Consider the following 25,344-nt stretch of genomic DNA (forward strand, 5'->3'; position numbering starts at 1 on the left):
CATGTAACTTATTAAGTAAAAACTGCATCTTTCGTGCTGGAATTCCATAAGCAGCCTCTCATCACCAATTCTTAAACTTCATGACAGACAGAGTAATGTGGAATGCAAGTAAGCCGCTATGAAAAAATATGTGGTTTCTTCATAGCGGGATTCATGCTAGAAGACATGACACAGACTTCTGACAACACCCCCCCCCCCCCAACAGCTATTCTCAATTAATTATACACACGGTTGCATCTTTCATGTTCCAGGGCTTTGTTACATATATTCCCAAATACAAATTTTTTGCTGACACTCAATGCTAATCTGAACGACTACGTACCTCTGAAGATCCTGCTAGCATCTTTCCCAGAACAGTTCTAGCCAGTCCATCTCTCTTGTAATCCAGACAGGTAACAACAAGCTTCTGTAATGTCTCATGATGAGGCATCGAACACACCTCCAAAAGACTGAAGTAAAATAGAAGAATTGTTATTAAATATCTATATTTTGTTATTATTCAGACCTCCTATGCTACCCATTTAACTGGAAAATAAGGATGATTTTGCTGAAAATCAGATAAAAGTTTATGTGTGGTAAAGTTATCGAGAAAAATAGGAAAATCATATCGAAACAAAACTTAAGATTGGTCAAAAATTCATATTCTTTTTTCCAAAGTCACAGTAGTTGAGTGATCTGATTGATTAGAACCTTTGCTTGATAAGCGAAATTGGTCAGCAAGAATGCAACTAAAATCAATGAAAATATCCTACGTAAAATATTTTTTACTCATAATGTACCTCATCAAAGACATTCACATTAAAGACCTACATGTATTAAATTTTATATATTTTTTTCTATTTCTTAGATATATAGATCTTCAATCTTTAGAGGGGCGTTTTTATAAAAATGTAAGTCTGACTAAAAGTTATGCTCATATACCAATGCAAGCATGATATTTACTTGTAATCTCATTTATTCATATACACCACAATCTGACCACATGCAGTGATACATTATATAAAACACACAATCTGAAATTCAACTATGATTTTTAGTCAGACATGAAACACCCCCCCATCTTTAATAATAATAATTGGCATTTATATAGTGCTTTATCAATCTACGACTTTTCAAAGCGCTTCACAATTATTATTACCCGATCACTGGATTCATAGCATTCCAAGCAGCCTGTTAGGCGCAAACTTGCTAAACCAACCACAATGACAGTTGTTTCCAGTACCCAATAAGCACCTTGGTGAGAGTGGCAAAGTGTGGATTGACGCCTTGCCAAACGGCGCTAGGCCATGGTGGGATTCGAACACACAACCCTCTGATTACAAGGCGAGAGTCAGAACCGCTACACCACGGCGCTTTCACTCCTACAAAGCTGCAACCAACTTACTATTGAAAGACACCAGCTTTCTCCAGTATCTTCTCCCCCTCATGTGTCTTTGAGAGCTTTCCAACCAGTAGAAAGTAATCCTGACTGAGTGTGGTCTGTATACTTGATGGGCTGAAGACTGCCTGCGGAGGGAGCTCATTACGAGGAGCCATGCTGATCTCCAGGAGACAATCTCCAATATCCACGGCTAGCTCCATCAGGAGCTTCTCTGCATCAGTCTAGAAATAATGATATTTTGATTTAATGACATTATGAGGATTATCATCACTAATCAACATCATCATAATTGTCATCATCAGCACCAGCAGCATCACCATCATCATCATATTGTTCATCATCATCATCAACACCACCACAACCCCACCAATCATCAGCATCACAACCACTCATTATCATCAGCACCATCAACAACCTTCAATTCATCATCATCATCATCATCATCACCATCACCATCATCATCATTCTTATCATCACCACAACCACCACCACTACCATCATCATTACCAGCATCACCACCACCAACTCCATTTATAAAACCCTTGAGAATGAGACTTACTTCATCACAATTAAGAAGAAAGTTGAGTAGCTGACATCCAATGATGGTATAGCTTTGGATTTCACTAGATCGGCCCAGTTCCTGCCCGAGACTGATCACAGAGTACTGCTTACTCATCGGCTTGTAGAACTCAACCAACCGACGAAAAAATCTGATCACAATAGACATAACGTAACAATCTTGTGTTACAGACAAATAGTCAGATGTACCATAATAATTATCATAAAGTGCAGTTACAATAATATGCACACTCCAACGATTACCCTGGTTGTAACCGAGCCACCATACACATTGTGGGCAGCTCAAGCATTCAAGGAATGAATTCTACCGGGTACCCATTCATTTCACCTAGGGTCTAGTGTAACACAATATGGATAAATTTCTAGCTTAAAGGGATGGTCCGGGCTGAAAATATTCATATCTAAATGAATAGAGTAAAATCCACAGAGCAAAACGCTGAAAATTTCATCAAAATCGGATAATAAATAACAAAGTTATTGAATTTTAAAGTTTAGCAATATTTTGTAAATGCACATCATCATGAATATTCAGTAGGTGGGCTGATGTCACATCCCCACTTTCCCTTTTCTTATCTTATTACATGAAATCATAAATGTTTCATTTTTTCATGCATGTGTAAATGATGTGTCTCCATTATGATGAAAAAAGTTGCGGCAATAAATAACTAATGCACTTAATCAGTTGTCAATCCAATTGTTTTAGTTCTTGGTTTAAAATTTGGAATAAACCTAATTTCATATAATAAAATACAAAAGAACAAGTGGAGATATGACATCATCACCCCACCTTATGAATATTCATAAAGACATGCCTAGAACTGTTCACCAAAATAATGCAAATCTTTTAAATTCAGTAACTTTTTATTTGTTATCCAATTTTGATCAAATTTTCACCATTTTGCCATGTGAATTTTACTTTATTTATCAAGATATGAATATCTCCAACCTGGACCATCCCTTTAAGGAATTCAGTGCATGGTGTAGGATTTGAACCCACGACCGTATGATTGAAAGGTTAGATTGAGAATCACTTAACTATGACACTTCTATAATGTACCCCATCATACTCCTACCATAAGGTCACCAAGCAGTCAAAGGATATACAAATTTTACTAACCAAAGAATTCTTTCCTCATTCTAACATAATCCCCTGACATTTGCCTTATTTAATGCATTCAATTGATAGTCAAATTACACATTTTTTGTTGTTTTGTTATCCTGCACATCATTTTTCTGGTAACATTTATCAAATGGTGAAAACCTCAACACTTTTACACAAACTAATTGTTGCCCAACTAAAATCCAGCTCAGACTTTGTGACACACCATAATTTTTGTTTCTTACCTGTTAACATTAGCATCCTCAAATTTCTTCAAAGTCGCCCCTCCTTTCTGCAAAACAGAACATAGAATTTGGTAAAATATGTCTGGATATTTTCACATCAACTTGACCTGACTCAAATTTCAATTCAATTATTTACTCATAAGAATATATAAAATAAACACCAACAGCAGATTTAAACATTATACAAATATTAAAATTCATATCCCCTGCTATAGTAATGTATTTATTGCATGAAAGGAACAGTGAGAAAGGAATAGGCATTGTAATTAGCAAACCTTATAAAATAAGGTTTTGACTGGAAATATTTATTAAAGCTATTAATGGGAATATAATATGACACACATGACAATAGGACCTGCTAATTAAAATTCAAGCAGGATCGAAGTTTAAGAAATAATCGTAGAATTTAATCAGATAGAATTACATGCATCTCCTATGCTGGCTTCAGTTAAAGCTTTATATAATGAGAGCTCTGAAGAATTACACAAAAATTGAAAAGTAGGTTAATTGCATGTCATGACCTCCCCACATGATACGTGAACTTGAATTCCTGGTTCACTAGTTTCTAATCTTATCACTTATCCAACCCACCTGTTATACTTAGTATCAACATGTAAATAGCATGTAAATGAAAGATAACAACCCTATGCTTTATCAGGGAATAATTTTCCTGGTATTGCATTGCTAATTACTCCACAGTTTTCAAAGATTGAAACACATATATTTTTTTTGTGTAGGAGATACTTACATAGGACTGTACAGAACCTAATTGAGAGTTTTTCTCTCATAACCAAAAATGCTAATTAAATTTGGTAAGCAAAATTATTCCGCGTATATATATATGGAACCAATCATTAGTGCGACTCATTAGAAAATGTACATCTACATGCAGTATTATGACTATATAGGTTGATTTCAAGTTCACTGTTGATCTTTTGGTGTTGGTGATTTTACACCAGTATAACACCAAACATAAAATGAAAATGGTCCAGAAAAGTCACTCACTAGTTGCTTGGGTGTCAATAATGTGATCTGTATCCGTTTCATAAACTCAGAATAGGTTAAGGAGCTGGGGGAAGCAATCAAAATTGTGGTTCCAACACCAACACCAACATCGGACTTGAAATCACCCATTGTACATGTATTATTCACTTTTGTGGTTTCAAATTGTGTTACAGTATGTGCACAACTTTATGAAACATCTGCTTTTATAGACCAATTTTTGTACCCCTTGGCTGGTTTTCATAAACAGGTTTTATTGCATGAATAGGAAAAGAGACAGAGAAAACAAAGAGAGTTCATATTCATACCTTGATTGCTCCTCCAATAAGTTCCCAGTTCCAGACGGAGTAGTCTTTGGTCGTCAGGACCAAGGTTTCCTTGATCATGGTCTGAACTGCGGAATCCTCATTCTCCTGTTTCATATAAAATATTTGATTATCATTAAACACCATAATTACACCAATATCACATCATCATTACACCATCACTGTGCCATCATGACACTATTATTACACCATCAAGTCATAATCATGACACTATCATTACACCATTATGACACTATCATTACGCCATGATTACACCATAGTACACCTTCATTACACCATTAGGCACTCAACCTAGGTGACTTATTTGTCTTCTTGTAATAAGCAGGAAACCTTAAAGTCTTTAACGCAACAAAATTGTGAAGAAACTCCTTTGCTTACAGCAACAAACACAAAACACCAAAGTTTATACATCTCAGAAGGAAAACACAGAAGATTGGTCAGAAGATATTTTCCACATTTTACATCCCACACTGCATGACTTCATGTCTTAGAAAATACATGTAGGCCTATATCTATGCTCCGAACAAACTTGTTACTAGATTGTTGTTCATACGAATCATGCATGCACATAAAGTAAGCCTCATGTTAAACTGTTCATTTTTCATGTATGTCAGCACCCAACCATTCACAATCAACACAGTCATCTGCATAATTGTGCATACATGAATAAAATATGACATCAACATAGACATCAATAGATGATATCAAGCAAAGCAACTCAAGCGATTAACTTGTACACGTCCATGTTTCTCATTCAAGTAGACGTAAGATAGGAACCACATTAAATAATCCATTCCACTGATGCATATCTACATTGAACAGATAACAGCACCAATTCTATGTCTATCCTGATATTTGTCATGCAGCCATAGTCAATAAAGCTTTGCTTTTCTTTTCTATGATACTCAAATCAATACCATTTCATTATCACACAATGAATACTCCACACTTTGATGAAGAAAAAGGGGTTTTGAATAGAATAAGTCTACTTCCTTAATTTTGCATTTTATCTGCATCTTATATTTTCAATTTCTTTCTAAACCAAATCATTAATATATCATGATGTAAGAATAATGGTGATGTGTTTCAATCAAGATTATCAAGAAACAAGATAACATATTATCAGTACACATGCATGTAGCTTTAATGCAAGAAGTTTCATGAAGATTATGCAGATTATGCAAATGAGAATGCAAGCATGCATGTAAAATATGCAAATAATAAACCAAAGAATGTGAGCCATGCAAATGAAAGCTGGTGCAATATAAAAGTGATAAAATATAACAAAAATCACAGAACTGAGGGATCAGGGGGGTGTTTCACAAAGATTTAAGTATGACTTAGGTCGCACTTAAATGTCGACGCGTACATGATATGCAACGCGCGATCTTATTGATAGACACGCATTAGTGCGCGTCCTCATGACACGATCTGACCAATGCGGTCAAGCCTTTCATACTGTACGCAACTCGGTATTTTAAGTGCGACTCTAAGTCATACTTAAATCTTTGTGAAACACCCCCCAGGAGGTGTAACCTAAAGAGATCGAATCGATGTTCACGGTATTCCATAGACTTACAATTACACTTAATTCAGTGGATTCACAATACGGTGCGCCATTTATCGGTTGCAGCGAACAGGCCAAACTTCTAACTTCGGGGTCGACATTGCGTGCAGGCACAGGCAGCGCATGGTGCTAGTGCACTGTGATGCTTCAAAGATGAAGACGATTCGGCGAAAGTGGAGGGAGAATTCAAGAAAACGGTCTAACTTTCGCAAAGAAATATGTGGCAAACTTCTCTCCCATCTCCTGGACCCTAGTAAACATATGCAAGCCACGTCGGCCAGCGCAGCATAATTGCATGCATGCTGACTTTTTCCCCCATGAGGCTTTGCGAATTTCGGCCCGTCTGCTGCAACCGATAGATGGTGCACCGTGTTGTAAATCCACCGAATTGTAGAAGTGTATAGTAGTAAGTCGCTTTACACTATTTGTCTATACCTAACACAAAGTGTAATAGAATGAAGTAAAAAAAAATATAAGATGATGTACAAGTCATCTTTACTCCAATTTAAACACTTCTATAAGAATAATGACAATGAAAAATACATCAGATATATATGTACTCTTATATAGTTCTAAAATATAAGCAAATTTAAACAAATGAAATAATTTAATGGGTATATAACAAAGTATCAAAATAAAAGAGAGCAGAGGAAAACAAAACTGATTATTTCAGAATGATCTGTAAAGAAACAAGAATCTATTACTCCTACATTCAAAATAGCTCCCATACTAAATCTAGCTTTAAATTGAGGAAAGAAATTGCACTTCAAAAGAGGTTATTTTTTATTTATTTCACTGAAAACCAGAAGAGAATGAAGATAATAAAGAAGCTTGCTAAGCATGTGAAAATGTATATCAAAAGGGTGCAGATCTATTGATATCTACAGTTTGGTTATATGTATCTCAGTCATACCTTACTAAGGATCAAACAGATCATCCAGCTTAATGCCAAATCAGAAATTACTTAACCAACAAGGTAAAAGCTTCTAGAGTCAATCTAGAAGGGATTTCAACAAGTTATAGAGTCAATGTGGAGTACTTTGGGGTCGGCTTGGAGTACATGTAGTACAGTAAATTATCAGAGTTAATTTGTAGCAAGTTCAGCTCGGAGACAGTTGGGAGTTGATCGAAATTAGTTACCAAGTATTTTTCAAAGTCATCGATCAGAACTAATTCTGGAAACAATTAGAATCGGAGAAGTGTGAAGTCAATTTTACGTTGGTTTTGAATAAGTCTGGTTTTTAATCAGTTTAGTATTGCTACATGTATGACTGAGATTTAAGGCCGGGTTTTATGCAAATTTATGGCAAAGAATACATTTTAGCTTTCCACCTACCTTTATGCAAAAACAATAATCAGTTTGTATCATAGCTAAAAGATTTTTTCAGGTTTCAAAAATAATTTTTTAGTAAATCAGCTCATTGCAAAGGTTGACAAATAATTTTGCACATTTTGAAATATTTTTAAAGAAATAAAAGTCTGCATTTTTATTCATTTTCCAACAAATACACTTTAAAATTAGGTTGACACATTTGGACAGCAGGTTACACTAAATCAAGCAAAATCTTGTCTTTGCTTTGGAATGGACAGATTTGCAAATAATACTACAATTTAATTTTGCATGATTCAAATTTTGTCAAAGAAGCCTTATAAGAAGGAGGAGACAAAAAGAGAATAGGAATATATTATGAAGAGTTTTATTTTGGACAGACCTGCGTTGACCGATTTGATATCTTGTCCCAGGACGATGACTTTCCCAAGGGTGAGGAGAACGATCTGCTTCGCGACTTTTTCAGTCAAGTTCAGGAAAGATAAAATTAGCGCCGTTAATTATCCAACACCAATTACATATAATCAGTATAATCCTTAAACGTTGAAAATTGGCATAAGAAAAATGCACATAAAGTCACAGAGTTAAGTAAATAAATAATTCGATGAAATTTTTTTTTTTCTTAATGATTGAAAATTTATCATCTAAGAGAGGAATGTGTTTCAATGAAATGTTTGTCCAAAATTTGATAGTATAATACATTGAAGGATATTACAAGGGTAAGAAAACAGAATAATTTATTTCCAATCAAACATATGACGTAATTACTGTCATGTTTTCAAATTTATGATTTAACTTTCTGATGAGCAAAAAAAAATCAATAAAGAACAAAAGTAATAACCATCATGATACTAATCTGAATTTACTATTGTAAATTTCATCAGATGAATAGGTATACTTATACATGAAGAAGGGGAAAAACTGAGGATAAAATGGGGGAATATATATGTAGAATTGGAATATATATGTAGAATTGGATGAATAAAAACATATGAGATTGATTTGTTAGTAAAACGGTTAATCATGGAAAACATGTAATCAATTTCATGCAATGTACGTTAAAAGCCATGCAAGTTAGTTGAGTGCCATGGAAAACAAATAATGATAACACATTTCAAATTATTCATCCTTCCAACATGGACCACAAAACGACAATCTTGCGTTGCAAATATCATTCAGAAACTAAGCAATTCTCATGTTTTCATACCAAACAAACAATAGACAATGCAGTAAACTTAACAATGACCAAGAGTTAGCTCCGAAATAGTACACCATTTTATAGGAAACATAGCCCAATTCCTATAGTAGAGAATTGCCTGATTTTAAGAATACTGTCATGTTCATGTATATATCAAAATGCACAATTTCAACATTCAGCACTCTGTTCACATGTATTATATGCACGGCTAGCTAGCTTCAGACAAAAGGGTAATCTAACTCTAATTCAATCTGAAAACAGCTATCACATACTGACAATAGAAACAAGATATTCTTTTAGAAAAATAACAAATAAAATGTTAAACTCATGAATGACGTGACTCCCCAAAATGACCCTAAATAGAAAGCCATAGACAATTTTAGTACTGAGTTTGGTTGAACACTGATACCATCACAGGTACACCCTTGCTCTTATTAAGGGCATGGCTTCCTATGTCTTTCATACAGATACCATACTGGGCGTGGTGTACCCCTGGTACTACCAGAGAACATCCTTGCACTTATTGGGGTAGGACTCCCTGTATTTCTCATACCAATAAAATGTCTACCATGGTTTACCCTATATACCACAGCCATAACAATAGAAACAAGATATTCTTTCAGAAAAAAAAGAATAAAATATTAAACTCATGATTGGTGTGGCTCCCCAAATGACCCGAAATAGAAAGATTGTGTTCTAATAATGGTGAACCCAGATACTTCCAGTGCATCCCTCCACTTATTACAGTGAAGCTCTCAATCTATTCCCTGATACACTTTAAAGATACCACAATGGGCATAGCTCTTAATAGGGTGTGGCTTCTTATCCCCCTCATACCCTCAAATGACTACCATACTGGGCGTGGCTTACCCTTGATACCACCGGTACATCCTTGCTCTTATCGGCTACCACCCTCTGGGTGACAAACATGTCTGAGTTGCTGAGGATGTGGTCCAGATAGAGGCTGCACGGTATTACTCCTCGTTTCTTCATCTCGTGATGCCGCTCGAGATTGGTCACCGCAGCACTCGCACGACTGAAGATGATTAAGAAAAAATAAGCTTATAATTAGGGATGCCACTAAGGCTTCACAAAAAGTGTGAAAATCATCTAGAATGGCCTGTTTAAGTCATAAAAAAGGTGTTTTTCTATGACAGAAAATATGTTTTAAAAGTCTAAATTCAGACTTTAATTAGAAAAGTTGAATCCCTGTATAATGGATATAAAGATGATGGTGGTGATGTTGATGGTGGTGGTAGTAGTGGTGGTGATGACAAAGAAGATGATTGTTAAAATTCAGGTGCGGCTAATGAAGATGTTGATGATAATGATGACAAACTATTTGATTAATAGGTAGCTTTTAAAAATTTGAAGGGTGCCCAGCTTCTCCTCTGGACACAATATTTGCTCTTGTGACAATTCAAATCCGGGCTTCATTTCTTCCAAAATGTAGGGTTAGGGTTGCAATAGTATTTTACTTTAGGTTTCAGGCTTGGCTTAGGGTAGGTTACATGTACATTGTTAAATCAAAGGTAGAGATTAGTCATTCGATTAGTGTGTGGAATTCCTACTGCATCAATCGCCGCCAGAGCAAATTTCAAGAAACCGCTTCTCCATTATCTCTGATGGAAAAGATAAATGCCAGTTGTGGTAACAATTTCAAAATGAGTTCATACAGAATCCAATGAAATGACCACCAATGTGTCTGTTTGTATGAATAAGCAATATGTGCCAAAGAATTCTGGAAGAATTTGTGTAATTGCTGAGAAATTAACAAATAAGCACAGGATTGGGTCAAGCGTCGGGCCGACATTCAAAGCAATAATAATACACTGTCCCATGTGCACTTATCCGTGTTGGTGATCTTCAGTGTGAACATTTTTCAGCGTAGATTCCAAGATTTCACAAAGTTCAGTTTATGTAACCGTACCAGATCTAGATCCTCGATGATATGACAATTAAGCCTGGTTTTTAAGACTTTCTCGTGAAATCAGTGTTAACTGCAACTACTTTTATTTTTCTTTAATGATTCAAAAGGCTATCAGGGAAAAATGATGAATAACTCCACTGAAAAAAATCAGAAATCCTGAAATACGTGTCTCCTGAAAAAAGAATACCCCAACTCTTTATGCAACAGACCCCTGGTCCAATCTGCATCTTTTATTGACAATCTGAAACCAATGCTTTTCCTCCTTTTATTTTTCTTAATGTACTTTACTCATATATCGGCAATAATGTTACCCAAAGCAACAAACAAGCAGCTGTTTTCCAAAAGGATTGTTCGATATAACGAAGGATGTAAATCGAATGATGCCTTACTTTCTCTGAAGTAGCGGCACATCAAAAGATGCAGCAAGTGTCATGAGTGTTGGTAGGCAGTGATGATGTTGTTCACATTCTGGAGGTAGTATCTTGTCCGCCTGTGGAAGGGATTTAGAAACAATTTTAATGCTGGCCATAGCTCAATTACAATTCATAAGTAATATATTCTATGGCACCTCATAATGGTAACATTAATAACTCAGGTGGGCATTCAATTAAAACTAAAAGGATGAAGGGTGGCTACAATAGATTAGGAGATGAGGAGGGGCGATAGCTCAGTCCGTAGAGCGGGGGTTTCGGATACCGGTGGCCCATGTTCGATTCCCACTTGGTCCGCTAGTGCCCTTTGGTAACTCATTAATCCTCATTACCAGGTCCCTTGGAGAGGACTTTAAGCCGTTGGTCCTCTCGTTGCTTGCTTAGCAATCAGGTAAAAAATCACCACCATGGATTGGTATATTCTCTTGAACATTACTCTGTCAATGATTTTCAAATGAACTTTTTACTGCTGAATCACAATGAATTAGGCCAAAAGTGATTTCAATTTGAGAGAAGGCAAATATATTCTATGATACCTATAACAAGTAAAAAAAAAAATTAAGGAAAGAAAATGTCCAAAATCTCTAAAACTCAAGGTTTTCAGAACACAACGCGAGGGCAGATCTATATTACATTCCGAGGCAAGGTCACATTACAGGATGAATTTGACAAGTACCTTAGGGTATTCTTGTATCCCATATTGTAGGAATTGTAATTCTGTCACAGATTACACATGACATATAATAAAGAGGTTTGATGTGCACTAGTGTATATATGCAAGTACGAAGATGCCTTTTTTGTTAGATTGAAAAAGAAAACCCTTTTTACTTACCATATATAACAATTCACCGAGCAAAATGGTAGCTTGAATGGACAGATTAGCATTGTCAGATGTCACCACCTCAACGAGACTCTACAACATGAAAGTATTCAAAATGAACGGATTATGCATGCAATCAACACTGAAACGATTGAAATCAATCCAATCAAAATTGAATAGATTGTAATGAATGCCACCAATTTAAAAACAATGAATGCAATTATGAAACAAAGTAATCACAATGACTGGTAAAAATACTGTAATCATCAAAAGTTGTATGCTATTAACAGTGAACCAATCCGATGAAAGTAATTGTATAAGAAAAAGTTGCAAATACCATCAAAAGTGATGAAATGAAACATGCAATCAAATATGAAATTATGAATTTTATTGAATGTAACAAATGACAGTCACTGAAACCGTATCTATTTATAGGTAGCTAAGCAAAACTAGTATCTATTATCTATGTGGATGTCCTGACCCTTCACCGATTTGATTAAATGGGAAGTTCAATCTGAAGAAAGCTTGGTTGTAAAAATACCAGAAAAAAATAACTTAAAGACATTGGTGAAGGTATGAGGACAATCCCTCAAAGATTAAGAAAGTTGCTATTTTTATTACTATTATTTTTTGTTTAACTATGACATCATATACAAGCAGCTGCACTATATGATATATAATATAAAATGCATAAATTCTGATTTTTTAATTGTTCATGATGACTGAGAAAAAAAAAATTATGAGGTGTGAAATAATTTGTTAAATATTGATAAGTACAATAAAAACCATTTTCAGGTTTTTGAGAAAATGACAATTCATTGATTTTTTAAAACTAAAATGGGGAAGCTGCTTGCATATGATGTCACTAAAAAAAAATCTTATTGTGTGTTAATATTTGTTGGATTTTTCTCAAACCTTCAGAAATACCCTAAATTAATTTTTCTGCTATTTTTGCAATAAACTTTTTGTCAGGGAGAACTTCCCTTTTAAATGCGGTAAAGGGGAGCATTTTATGAAAGGACTTGTCAGACTTTTATCCGACAAGTTCAGTTTTATCTGACAGTTACCATAGTAACACTGCTCTAAACATTCAACATTAAGGGAAGTTGTCAGATTTGAAACGCTCCCAAAGATTAGAAAGAAAAAGATGCTGAGGCAAATTCCTGTGGGAAGAAGTGCCTTACCTCTAGTAGACCAGCATTAATAAAGGCAAGGAGGAGCAGGGCTAAGTGGTTCTCTGTCAGGTTTGGTCTGGTGATGGCCCTGTTTGGAAGCAGGTCCAAAGCTTCGGCAACAACAAAACCTTCTGTGAGGTTCCAGGAACTTTTCATTTGGCAAGAATCTGTGTAAAAGGGATATCATTAACATCACAGCTTTAGTCATAAAGTGCTTTCATTCTCAAAATTGGGCCCCCAAAATAAAATAAAAAAATCAGAAAATCAGAAACAACTGAATATATATAAACATGTATAATTGATCCCATATACTAAAAGAGACAACAGAAATATATGATTTTGTGCCATTTGCTGTGATAACATCTGCCCTACTTGGCTCATTAAAAGTAAAAAAAAAATAACCTTCAACCTTGAAACTAAACCTCACAACAATCCACATCCTCACACTATTTTTAATGAATACTCTGTAAAAAGACAAACCCTGAGAAATGAATATTAACTGAACATTTTTTATCAGAAGTCTCTAAGCACTCTATGAAAGTGCAGTATAATTACCCTAGCTCTAGGGGAGCAACTGTACATGTAACGCACACCGCATTTCAAAGAATAAATTCTCCTGAAGACAGACTTAGAGTTTGGGTGGTCCTTTTCAGGACCAACATATGCCCCCGAAAGAATACATGGTGTACCATGAACCCCATTACGCTCTTCTTCTTTGCCATGGATACCTTCAGAAGTTAAATTTCTGACAAGTCCCCATATTCCTTCACCTCAGTTGAGATCAGAACAAAATAGATGAATGTTATGCTGTAGGAAATTAGTACCTGGAGTATGGTTTGAAACCATAACCATGTTGGGTCATCCAAAATAAATAGCAATAATCATTTTTATTCACATACAAAACAAAGGAGAAATTACCTATACTCTGTAGTGCTGTGGCAAAGTCCTCTGTCCATTCAGGAATTGGCAGGTAAAAGATGTCATACAGCACTTCCAGGAGGTATCGCTGAAATACGATAAAAAGTCATGACATTTGGGGTAAGGTAAATGAACATGTACTGCAAGAAATTCGGGTACTAAAATTGACAATTGGTCTACACCCACTTCATCTACTAGCTGTTTGGTCTCATCTCATTTGGTCTAATCCTATTTTGTCTAATAGCCATTTGGTCTAATAACTATTCAGCACATGTAATGCACCACTTTGTATAATTCATAGTTTTACACATTTACACATTTCGTCTAAAAACCTCCACTATGTCTAACAGCATTAATCTATATGGTTAGGTGAACTATCTATGAACTGAGTTTTCAGTTATCAAATTTAAGAAAAAGTGGAGCTTAGACCAACTGGTATAAGAAAATAAGAATTAGATTTAAAAATATTAGACCAAGACGAGACCAAACATTTTGGAGAGCTCTAGGAAAAGTAATATAATTTGTTCTTTTATCACCAATACAACCATCAACACCAAACTTGTTATCAACCACAGACTTTAGCGAAGCACAGTCTTAATATAGTTGACAATTCAAGTTAAATTCATGTAGTACTTGGGAACTTTTTGGAGATTGATGGTAAGACACTTACTCTGTTTTCATCATTGTGTACACACAGGATGGCAAGGAGGGACTGTAACCCAGTGGCATCAGATCTACATAGCCGTATCATACCTACAGCAACAAAAATAAAATCAGGAGTTAGTAATAACTATCGCACTATGGGGGGTGTTTATATGGAACTGTTCAAACAATAAAATCAGGAGTAAGTAATAACTATCCGGCCGTCAGATGGTAAAACGGTCTTACTCTAAAATTTGACTTTTTGAGGTAAATTCACTTTCCTTGTAATGTAAGGGCGCTCTTTCCTACATGTATGGGGCTATCGAGAAAATCCTATCATGTCTTGATTTAGAGATAATTTCCGCTACCTTGGTACTTTTTTTGTATTTTGCCTTCATATTTGATGGTTAAATGCTCTACATGTATCTTTGAGTTGGCCCATTGTCGGTAATATCTTTTGGAGGTAAAACGAGCTATCTTTTACATAAATCTTTTAATCTTCTTAATTGAGATTTTTTAATCATCGCTGTCAGATGATAAAATGGTCTTTATTTGGGTAAACCAGTTTACCGCCACGTCACACAGCCATCAGATGGTAAAACAGTCTATCTCAAAAATCACTGAAGAATGTTGTACATTGAGGTAAGATGGTAAAATGGTCTATCTAGAAGATAGACCATTTTACCATCTTATGATGTGTAGTACATGTATGTGTGTATACATATGCTGTGGTTAAACAGTCTATCTACACAAAAATCTTGTTTATTTCATAATTAAAACCCCAAATAAGCTAAAAATTCTTCAGCTTTTAGTGTTTATTGTGCTTCTTTTCCCATTGCTAAAAATGCATTATTTCCATCTCATAAAAAAGCTTAAACCTCTAAACTTTTAAGTCATTTTTTTTTCAGAAAACCGATTTTCGAGATTTTTATCATCTGACAGCAGTATCGCACAAAGGAAAGTGTCATGAACCCATCCAAACAACAAGGAATAAGCTAGTGGTAATTATCGCATAATGAGGAGTTGATGGTAATGATGATTTGAAAGTACCTACTGAGTTGCAGGTATTATCTTTCATTCAATGACAATACACAAAATTTTCTTTCACTCTGGCAAAATATCTTTATATAACTTTCGATCTTAAGTAAAATTCTGATCAGATTACCAGGTATTTTCTGTAATCAAATGGGTATGAACAAATGAAGCACCAACATGTATTTATACACTGTACTGATGTAGATTTTTTTTTCATTTGTCATGGTCTGGGAATATCACTCTTACACACTGTCCAATATTAAAAACCATCCACATACTAGTGACCTACATTAAATGATTATTCATATATACGGCACAGGTATTCACTTCCTACCACTATAAATATAAAACCACAAGTTTGGCACCAAACCAGTAAACTATTTTTTGTTCCAAGTTACACTGCATAACCTAATCACAGTAGCCTGTCAATATCGGTCATCACCGCAAATGTACTCTGACATATTTACTGCATTCTCTTTTGCTTACAGAAGTTTGTTAGTTGTAGGAATTTCACTCAATAGGCGGTTTCAAACCGCCTCGATCACAAGAATCCCCGTTAAATTACGAGAACTTTTTAAGGCTAAAAAATACCCGTTAATTATTCCTGCATTCACACCGCCCCGAAACACATCCTTTGGGATAAGTTCCCGAAGTTACGAGCATGCGCAGTGTGGTCTGATAAGCAGGCAAGGCGGGAGATTCAAAATCACTTGCCCAGCAGCCACCCACGCCGCCGCGCCCAACGACACGCTGGGATAAAAGTTCCCGTAATTTGCTTTCACATCGCCAAAATACCTGCGACCTTGGAAAAATCCCCACGAAAGTTCTCGTAATTTCGCCAAGTACCTACTATTTAGCGGGTATTTTCTTTCGGGGAAATTACGCGTAGTTTGCTTTCACATTACCAAAATACCTGGTATTTTCTGATCGGGGTAAATTTCCCGATCAGAGAATACCTGGAACTGGCGAACTTCGAGGCGGTCTGAAACCACCTAATAAGATTGTAGTTCATATTACGTAGGCCTATCTCTCTTTGTCTGTCGGTCTCCTTGCTCCCCCATAGCCCCCCCCCTCCCCTCCCTCCCATCCTTTCCTGCCCCTCCGTAGTACCTGCTGATTAGCAGGTCTTTTCTTTCTATCTTTTTTGCTTTCACACTGGCAAAAATACCTGATATTCTCTTTATAAGGCCAGGTTACACCAAAACTGAATTCTCCCGAATAAATTCGGACTGATCCTGCCAAAATACGGCCTGCTTCGGATGGTTTCCGTGGATTTGAATGTTCCCGAATCCCTTCTGAATTTTCTTGCATTCATGGAGGGAGAACAGAATACTCCAGAAACCACCTAATTACCAGTATTCAGATGGATTTGCAATTAATTCAGGTCCGGTGTAAACCAGGCTTTATCGAGGTAGATCCGGTAGACTAACCAATCAGAGATTATCATGTATTCTCAGTTTTCAAGCAGGTCTGAAAGTAGTTTTTCATGCACAGACTCAAATTTGACACTTCAACAAATTGTACAATGTCTGGTGCAGAGACTACACTCCATACCGTCTGCCTATGTCAGGAGCAGCTCTCCTGCTAGGGTAAAGTGTAGTCTGTTGTGCAAACCCTACACTTGAATGAAAGGGTCTGAATGCGCAGCCTACAATGGTTGTGTATTGAAAGCCCTTAAAACAGCAAGTTTCATATGTGCTAGTCTTGTGTGAAGACCCACTTGTTGATCAAAGTTTCATTCAGGGTCTATGCCTGTAGACTAGGTAAAGTACTTGTAGACCTGTCTGAAAGCACCTTACCCCTGTATGGCAAGCCAAACTGACCATCGCTGTCCTTGATGAATGCCAGCATGTGAAGCAGATTGACCTTGTTGTCATACTGAATCATATCATACAGAGGATGTTTTTCACTTACAGCAATCAAGGACAATATAGGGTTATCTATACTGCATGGGCACTGTACATCATCGGTGTGTTCACACTGCTCAGAGGTGTGAAAACAAATTTAGAGTGATCAATGTGGTGTTCGGTTTATTCCACTTAAAAAAAAAATGTGTGTGCCTCCATGGATAGATGAGTGGCATATACATGTACGATAGTATTCTCATACATGTAGTTTTACATATACTGCAGACCTATTCTTCTGAGGTTAACTTTATAGAAAATGTATCGATTATTTATGCACATGACAATCTCATTCATCATTTTAATGCTGTATGTAGAAGTTGTTCTAACCAAAATTGATTTTATTATGAAAAAGATAAAATGATGGCCTATGCAATGCATTGGAGTAATTTTGAGATACAATACCAAATTCCGAAGCCATAATGTAAGTCAGATCTCCTGACCTTATGAGGTGTTTATATTGTGATATTAAATGGTACCATGAAGTATGACTGGGTATATAATGACATTAAAACCAAATATATCACCATACATGGAAAACTGATAAAATACAAGGTTAATGTTCACATTACCTATGATACTAGGCCTCTAATTACATTGATTGTATTCAGTAAATTATAAATAAATGTACGACTGATAATCAAAGTTGATAGCCTAGAATTTAATAGAGTTTGTTGCACTTTACATAATAATAAAACATGGGATGTCCTTCTTTAAGGGCGTTCCACAGATAAAATGAAATCCATGTCATTTTGCCCAAATTTTGTACAGAGCTACTTTAGCACCTAAAAATTCCTAGTATACAAAAATTAACATGGGATATGAGACGGGAGCTATGTTTCTGAACTACGATGAGTCGATGACAAAGGAAACTTAACAGACTCTGAAAATTAAGACCATACAACTCTACATGTCTACCTTAACTCTTAGCAATATCTTGACATGAACATGATGAAGAAAAATTGATTGGAAGCTATCATGGAATTGTACTTTGGGAACCATGAGATAAGAAATCCAACACGTTGCTTGCGAAAGCTGTCAAGTCCTTTCTTAGAACAGCTGTCAGTGACACTGGCCAGGGCAGAATGATACATTACACGACTGGCTTATTTTAGAAACGTGGTAGAGGTCTGTGCTATTCTTGGGCTATCTCGAGGTCTGTTTTAGAATGACTCGTATTACTCATGCGTTACATGACATCATGTGCACATGGCTTCCGTGTGATCTAATTATCGTTCAATTTTTATAGCTCTGCTCATTGATATGTTTACAAGCCCTTTGAGACAACAATGTATGTACCTTATTGGCCACTTCACAGCATATTTATTAGTTGATAAACCTTATCTATTAAACATCCTTTACCCATTTACATTTGGCTTCATTACCAGCCACTTTTTTCGCTCATGAATGTGCTCAGTTGAGCTCACTGAATACTTCATTTATCAGCAGGCTGATATGATTCCAGGGAAACAGTTACATTGCGACGGGCGATTTAGCCCCTGAAACGATGCTTTCAACAGCACTGGAAACTCAAATAAAAAGTCCTGAAAAATCCCCATTTGTTGAAATGTTAAAGCTTATCCAATGTTGCAGAAATTCAAGTTGTGAAAAGTAGGTCCCCGCCTGTATGATGCACTCAGTGTATTTATCTGAAAAAAGATCATGTATGCAGTAAAAAAAATGGATCATGTATCCAGTCAAAAGCAGAGCTAAAAATATGAATCTTCCAGCTTTATTATACCAGTAAATATACATGGATCAGTATGCAGGTACAGTATATACCTAGATCACAGGGAAATATTTATATGAGAGACACAAAGTAGTTCATGATATGTCCTTGAAGAAATATTAATATCCTGTGTCAACATTCCACTTGTTACCTTGCCTGAATATAAACATAAACATTCATTGATCTGTGTCTCTCACTATTACACACAGACAACACTTTACATATAAACACATTCTCTTGCAGTAAATGAGATAGTATCATATCATAATGCGCAGAAGGGGGGGGTTGACTCGAAATAGATTGGATGAGGCCTAAGTTGGTGCTATGTGAGGGAATACATACTTACCTTTACATGCCAAGGATCAATCCAAATTCATTAAGAAATACTATCATAAAATCAATACATAACAATACATAGTGGCATCCAATACAACAGATAGTAATACACAGGTACAATGTAGATTATCATAAATGGAAAAAAAGTTGGGGAGATTGGGAGGGGGGGGGGGGTGTGAAGAACTGGAAGGAGCTCACTGGCTAAAAATTATGCTTCATGTGTGGTTCCTTGAATGCTGAGGAAACTATATATCAGTGAGACAATAGTTTTAATAGATCATTATGCAACACAATAGCCAACAGCGTACTCAAACATACTACAGACAAAATACTGTAAAAGCTGTTATTTTCGCATACAGAATTTTTCGCGAATCGCGGGGATCCCGACATTTTCGCGGGTTGTTAAATTCGCGATCGGAAAATGTAGATACATTTCCTATGGAAGCTTAAAAGTGCCACCGAGATGTTGAGATAATTATCTCGGGAAGTCGACATCTTGATAGCAAAATATAAGATGACGAGATCCTGGATCTCATCATGTTGACATCTTTTAGAAGAGATGATGAGATGACGAGATCCTGGATCTCATCATGTCAACATCTTTTAGAAGAGATGTTGAGATGACGAGATCCTGGATCTCATCATGTCAACATCTTTTAGAAGAGATGTTGAGATGACGAGATCCTGGATCTCATCATGTCGACATCTTTTAGAAGAGATGATGAGATGACAAGATCCTGGATCTCATCATGTTGACATCTTTTAGAAGAGATGTTGAGATGACAAGATCCCGGATCTCATCATGTTGACATCTTGTAGAAAAGATGATGAGATGATGAGATGATCTTGTCATCTCAACATCTCTTCTTAAGATGTTGACATGATGAGATCCAGGATCTTGTCATCTCAACATCTCTTCTTAAGATGTTGACATGATGAGATCCAGGATCTTGTCATCTCATCATCTCTTCTACAAGATGTCAACATGATGAGATCCAGGATCTTGTCATCTCATCATCTCTTCTACAAGATGTCAACATGATGAGATCCGGGATCTTGTCATCTCATCATCTCTTCCAAAAGATGTCAACATGATGAGATCCAGGATCTTGTCATCTCATCATCTCTTCTAAAAGATGTCAACATGATGAGATCCGGGATCTTGTCATCTCAACATCTCTTCTAAAAGATGTTGACATGATGAGATCCGGGATCTTGTCATCTCATCATCTCTTCTAAAAGATGTCGACATGATGAGATCCAGGATCTCGTCATCTTATCTTTTGCTATCAAGATGTCGACTTCCCGAGATAATTATCTCAACATCTCGGTGGCACTTTTAAGCTTCCATAATTTCCACAACATTTCTAGGAATCAAAACTAGTGCAATTCATGTGCAAATCTACACTCCTCAAATTCACCATGCTGATATGTCTTTTGTACATAAATATGTCCCTGTAAAAACAGTTACAAATTGTGGAAAAAGTGGCTTAAATTTCACTTTTTTAACCTTTAGATCTAAAAATTCATCATGCCACAGGATCTATAGGGTTAAGCAATCTTTGGAATTTGTGTTTGGTTCGATTCATTTTTCAAAAAGTTGGTAAAAGTGCAAAATTGTGGAATTTTGTGAACAGAATGTTCACCTTCAAAATTCTGGTCATGTGACTTATGAATATTAATGAGTATGCAAATAGCTACCAATACGTGTGTATAGAGTCAATCAGATGACAATAAAATCAAATTGTTTCATGGAAAATACATTTCAATATTACAGTGAGTGTATAAATATTGATAAAATAATGTTAGAAAATAGTTTAGGCCCTGATTTTGTTTGAGAAATTAAAAAAAGTGAAATTCTAGCTAACTTTTTGAATCACTAACTGTACTTTCTAAGCCTATTTTTTGTACATATAGAGGTGCATATCTCCAACTCAATATGCAGGATATTTTCAATAGCAAAGCTTTGCTGTTGGGGGCATTGGCACTGTCTAAGAAAAGTGTTAATATTTTCGCGTGTTGTTAATTTCGCGGCCGATCGGCAATTCCGCGAAACCCCCGCGAAAATATCAGCTCCTACAGTAACTGGAATAATACATATCGGGGCAGGGTGGGGTAAGGGAATAGACAGGAGGGGGCAAACTGGCCATGGGATGGCGTCCTAGATTAATCATTTCCTAAATAACGAGGAAACTATCACTCGGCCCGGCCACTTGAAAACAACCCGATGACGCTGACTCATACCCACAGTAAATAAACAAATTAAAGGGATATCCCCATTTTCAACAAAGCTGGCCTGAACAAGATAAAGTTAATAAAGGCAATAGTTTCTTTGTCTAGAATTCAAAATCAAAATCACTGATTAAGCTGCCAATTCCATCACATTAAATAAAAAAGTCAGATGGGAAAAACCAAAACTTTACAATTCCAGGGCTCAGTTATTACTCAAGATATACACAAGAGTACCATCAAACCAACTATGGCCTGTATTCTGAACACTGGTCTAAAGTTGTGGTTTGAAAATAAATTATACCAGTTGTGGTAATAATTTCAAAAAGAGTTCTAACAGAATCCAATGAAATCATCACCAAAGTATTTGTATGTACAAACTTTAAATATGTGCCAAACAACTCTGGAAGAAAATGCATAATTGCTGAGAAATGAGCAAAATACGTATGGAATTCCATCAAATATCTATTGTCGGGTATTTTTCGAAGCAATGTTAATACACTGTCCCACATATGCTTTTCTGTGTTATTGATCATCAAAATTTTTGATTTTGAGCGAATATTTCATGTTTTTACACAGAGAAGTTTACATTAATGTACCAATCTAGATGTATGATGATATTCTGACAATTATTAAACCTTGATTCAAAAGACTTTCTCATGAAATAATTATTTGCTGCAACTACTGTCTTTTACTTTTAACTATGGATAGCCAACTGTTTCACAAAAATTCATCAGCTAAAATCATTCATAACTGTCTGGAAATAACAATTAAGATATTCTCACCTTAAGGCATTACCAGTGTGTAGTATGATTCATCATAAAATACTTTATATAATTTTTATTCACAATGAAAAGTTTATTTCAGCAAAATAATGAAATGCTCAAAGCATTTTCTAGTTGATTTTTGGTGGTTATTTTTAGAAATACGCATAATTGTAAAGTAAATGAAATAAATTGAAGAAAAATGACCCATCCATTCTCCCTAGAATCAGGGCAAGATTAAAATTATGTAAATTGCGCATGTGCCCAGTATTCCTGTGTTGATTTACATGTATTCTCAGCCAAGGCTTTGAAAAATTATTAAACCCAATGCTATTAACTTCTCATTTCTTTTTCTCATTAACAGTCCTCATTTCTTTTTCTCATTAACAGTCATACTGAACATAACAGGAAGGATACTTTCCAATCCTCTCTCTCACTAGTCACGTGAATCATGGGGAAGCATGATCACAAGACGGCAACCATGATTTAGCGACAACATCCGTGTCCATGGCAACCGTCTCCACCAAGCTTTGCTGGAGAGGTAGAGAGGAAACATGCAATGGTTGCGTCAATAAGCCCCAATCACAGGACGATAATCACGAGACCAGACGTGGGATACCAAAAAAAAAAGATTACCAGAACCAACTTTCCTCCTCAAATCAAGAAAGAAATTAAAGTCTACCGGACAAAATTTGTCTTCAGGCATATTTAAAAGCATGTCTAAAGCTTAAGTAAAGCGTTATGCATTGTGTGTAGTACAATCTCATATTCTAACCTTGTATAGAGGCCATTGAATCTTTTTCCAACATGTCATTATTCAAAAAATAAAGAAATTAATTTCTTGGGTATTTCGCACCTTCTTTTGGTAATGATTTATGATTACTTTAAAAATGGCCCTTAGAACACTTGACAGACAAAGATTATCCCTTGAACATTTGTTTGAGAAGTGTGTTTTTTATCAAATATAAACAAGGTAATAGCCAGATTGAGTCTAACCCACCTGTGACTACATAGCATGAAGGTTTCCCCAAGTACATCCCTAGACCTAGTTTGATTTCACAAGAAAGTCTTGAGGGTAAAATGAAATGTCTAACTTTCAAATTAACTTGGCCTTATACCCCTTTCATAAACCCTATTATGCAGCTAATAGCAGCATAATTTGGTCGTAAAATTGGAGGAGGACCAGAGTTATCCGCATTATTTGGATGCTGCTATTATCCGCATAATAGCAGCATCAGGACAAGATTTTGAGTTTATGAACGTATTTCCAAATAATGCGAATAATTGCCATGGTGCGGTCACAAGGTCACCCTTTTCCAACACAACCGCATCGGAGGGGGCGTGTCCAGTTGTCATGACGATTATCCGCCTTTTTCAGGACGGGCGCTCGTAAAAATAATGTGGCTTATTTTCGGAGTTTGTGAACACAATTTTTATTGAATTATCCGCATTACTCTTAGGCGGCTAATTGGAGGATATGTTTATAAAGGGGTATTACAAAGGTACCTCCAATGATGGCAGCATAGCATTACACGCAGGTAACCTATGTTTACTTGTAAAGTCTGGGAAGATTGCAAAGTTATCTGTCGGCAGCCCAAAGTCATTTGAAAGTTATAATTGTGACAAGAGTGTCGCTAATGCGAGCACATAATGTGCCTGCCTGTAACACGGAAAATGGAGTTATTGGTCAAGTAAAAAAAGTGGAACTTCCCCTTTGACCTTCTGACCTCAAAATCAACAGAATTCCTTGGATTCCTTGGATAACGGACGGACAGTTAGACGGACGGAAACCGAGCGTGATACCGTAATACGTCCTGTCTAGGACGGGCGTATACAAAAAACATACTCATTGGCAGGTGTATTCGTTTGGGAATATTACAAGTTTTTTTTTTCACACAAGCACCCCAAAATTGGTATTTTTGTTTTTAATGGGGATAAAATCGTCTGAGCTCTCTTTCTCTCTCTCTATTTGAGTCACTTTCCCTTCCTGCCCAAACCTCAATCCCGAAATGTCTAATTCATTCATGTCAATGATTACTGTTAATCATGTGCTCTGCTTCTAATGAGTCTTCTAGACCCAGTTACACAGAACACAGCTATTGATCGTACCACCCATTTTAACGTTGATTGCACATAATAATCAATACAATCAATTATGAATATAAATCCTGAAATCAATCAGTAAGCCTTGTGCTACATGGACCCTATGACTCTTTGACCTTGCTTGTAATTATAGCAGCTACTTGTTTTGAGGGTTCAGATTAAACATAATCCCTCACAAGTGACTAAACCAATTTAGAATAGCAAGTGATTTTGCTTTGCAACATTCAAAATGAAAACACGCAGCATTCATTCTCTCTCTCTCTCTATCTGTTGAGTATTATTTCATTAGTGACTGTGAACATGTATGTAAACACTTCCTCACAAAAATTACTAAAATGAAAACAATATTGCTAAATCATAACATCTCTGGAGAATTGTACATATTGTATTGTACTTATCACAGAGAAAATCAGGGAATGATTTTGCTTACAAATTTGAACAACATTTTTGGTCATAAGAGAAATGCTCTCAACTACATGTAAGTAATGTACAGTCCTATGTAGAAATATGCAAAACAAAAGATTTAATATGCATAGCAGTCTTTCAAAAATGTCAAGCAAATTGAAATGCGATACCAAGAAAATTATTCCCTGGAAAATGT

At 35.9% G+C, this 25,344-nt stretch overlaps 1 protein-coding gene across 2 annotated transcripts in view; it reads right to left on the reverse strand.

The window, feature by feature from the left end:
* Positions 1–25,344, reverse strand: part of LOC121424390 (rapamycin-insensitive companion of mTOR-like) — an 82,924-nt gene that overhangs the window by 12,557 nt on the left and 45,023 nt on the right. Inside the window, exons 10-21 of one of the 2 annotated variants that reach the window (XM_041620058.1) lie at positions 14,672–14,754; positions 14,002–14,089; positions 13,093–13,250; positions 11,921–12,001; positions 11,047–11,147; positions 9,598–9,763; positions 7,912–7,986; positions 4,615–4,719; positions 3,305–3,351; positions 1,941–2,091; positions 1,385–1,602; positions 323–449 (exon numbers count right to left, since the gene is read on the reverse strand). In XM_041620058.1, the coding sequence (XP_041475992.1) occupies positions 323–449; positions 1,385–1,602; positions 1,941–2,091; positions 3,305–3,351; positions 4,615–4,719; positions 7,912–7,986; positions 9,598–9,763; positions 11,047–11,147; positions 11,921–12,001; positions 13,093–13,250; positions 14,002–14,089; positions 14,672–14,754 (1,400 nt within the window). The remainder of the gene's footprint in view (positions 1–322; positions 450–1,384; positions 1,603–1,940; positions 2,092–3,304; positions 3,352–4,614; positions 4,720–7,911; positions 7,987–9,597; positions 9,764–11,046; positions 11,148–11,920; positions 12,002–13,092; positions 13,251–14,001; positions 14,090–14,671; positions 14,755–25,344) is intronic. The other variant, XM_041620059.1, reaches the window with a different exon arrangement.

The sequence above is a fragment of the Lytechinus variegatus genome, chromosome 11 (genome assembly GCF_018143015.1).
Source record: "Lytechinus variegatus isolate NC3 chromosome 11, Lvar_3.0, whole genome shotgun sequence".
In the NCBI taxonomy this organism is placed as follows: domain Eukaryota; kingdom Metazoa; phylum Echinodermata; class Echinoidea; order Temnopleuroida; family Toxopneustidae; genus Lytechinus; species Lytechinus variegatus.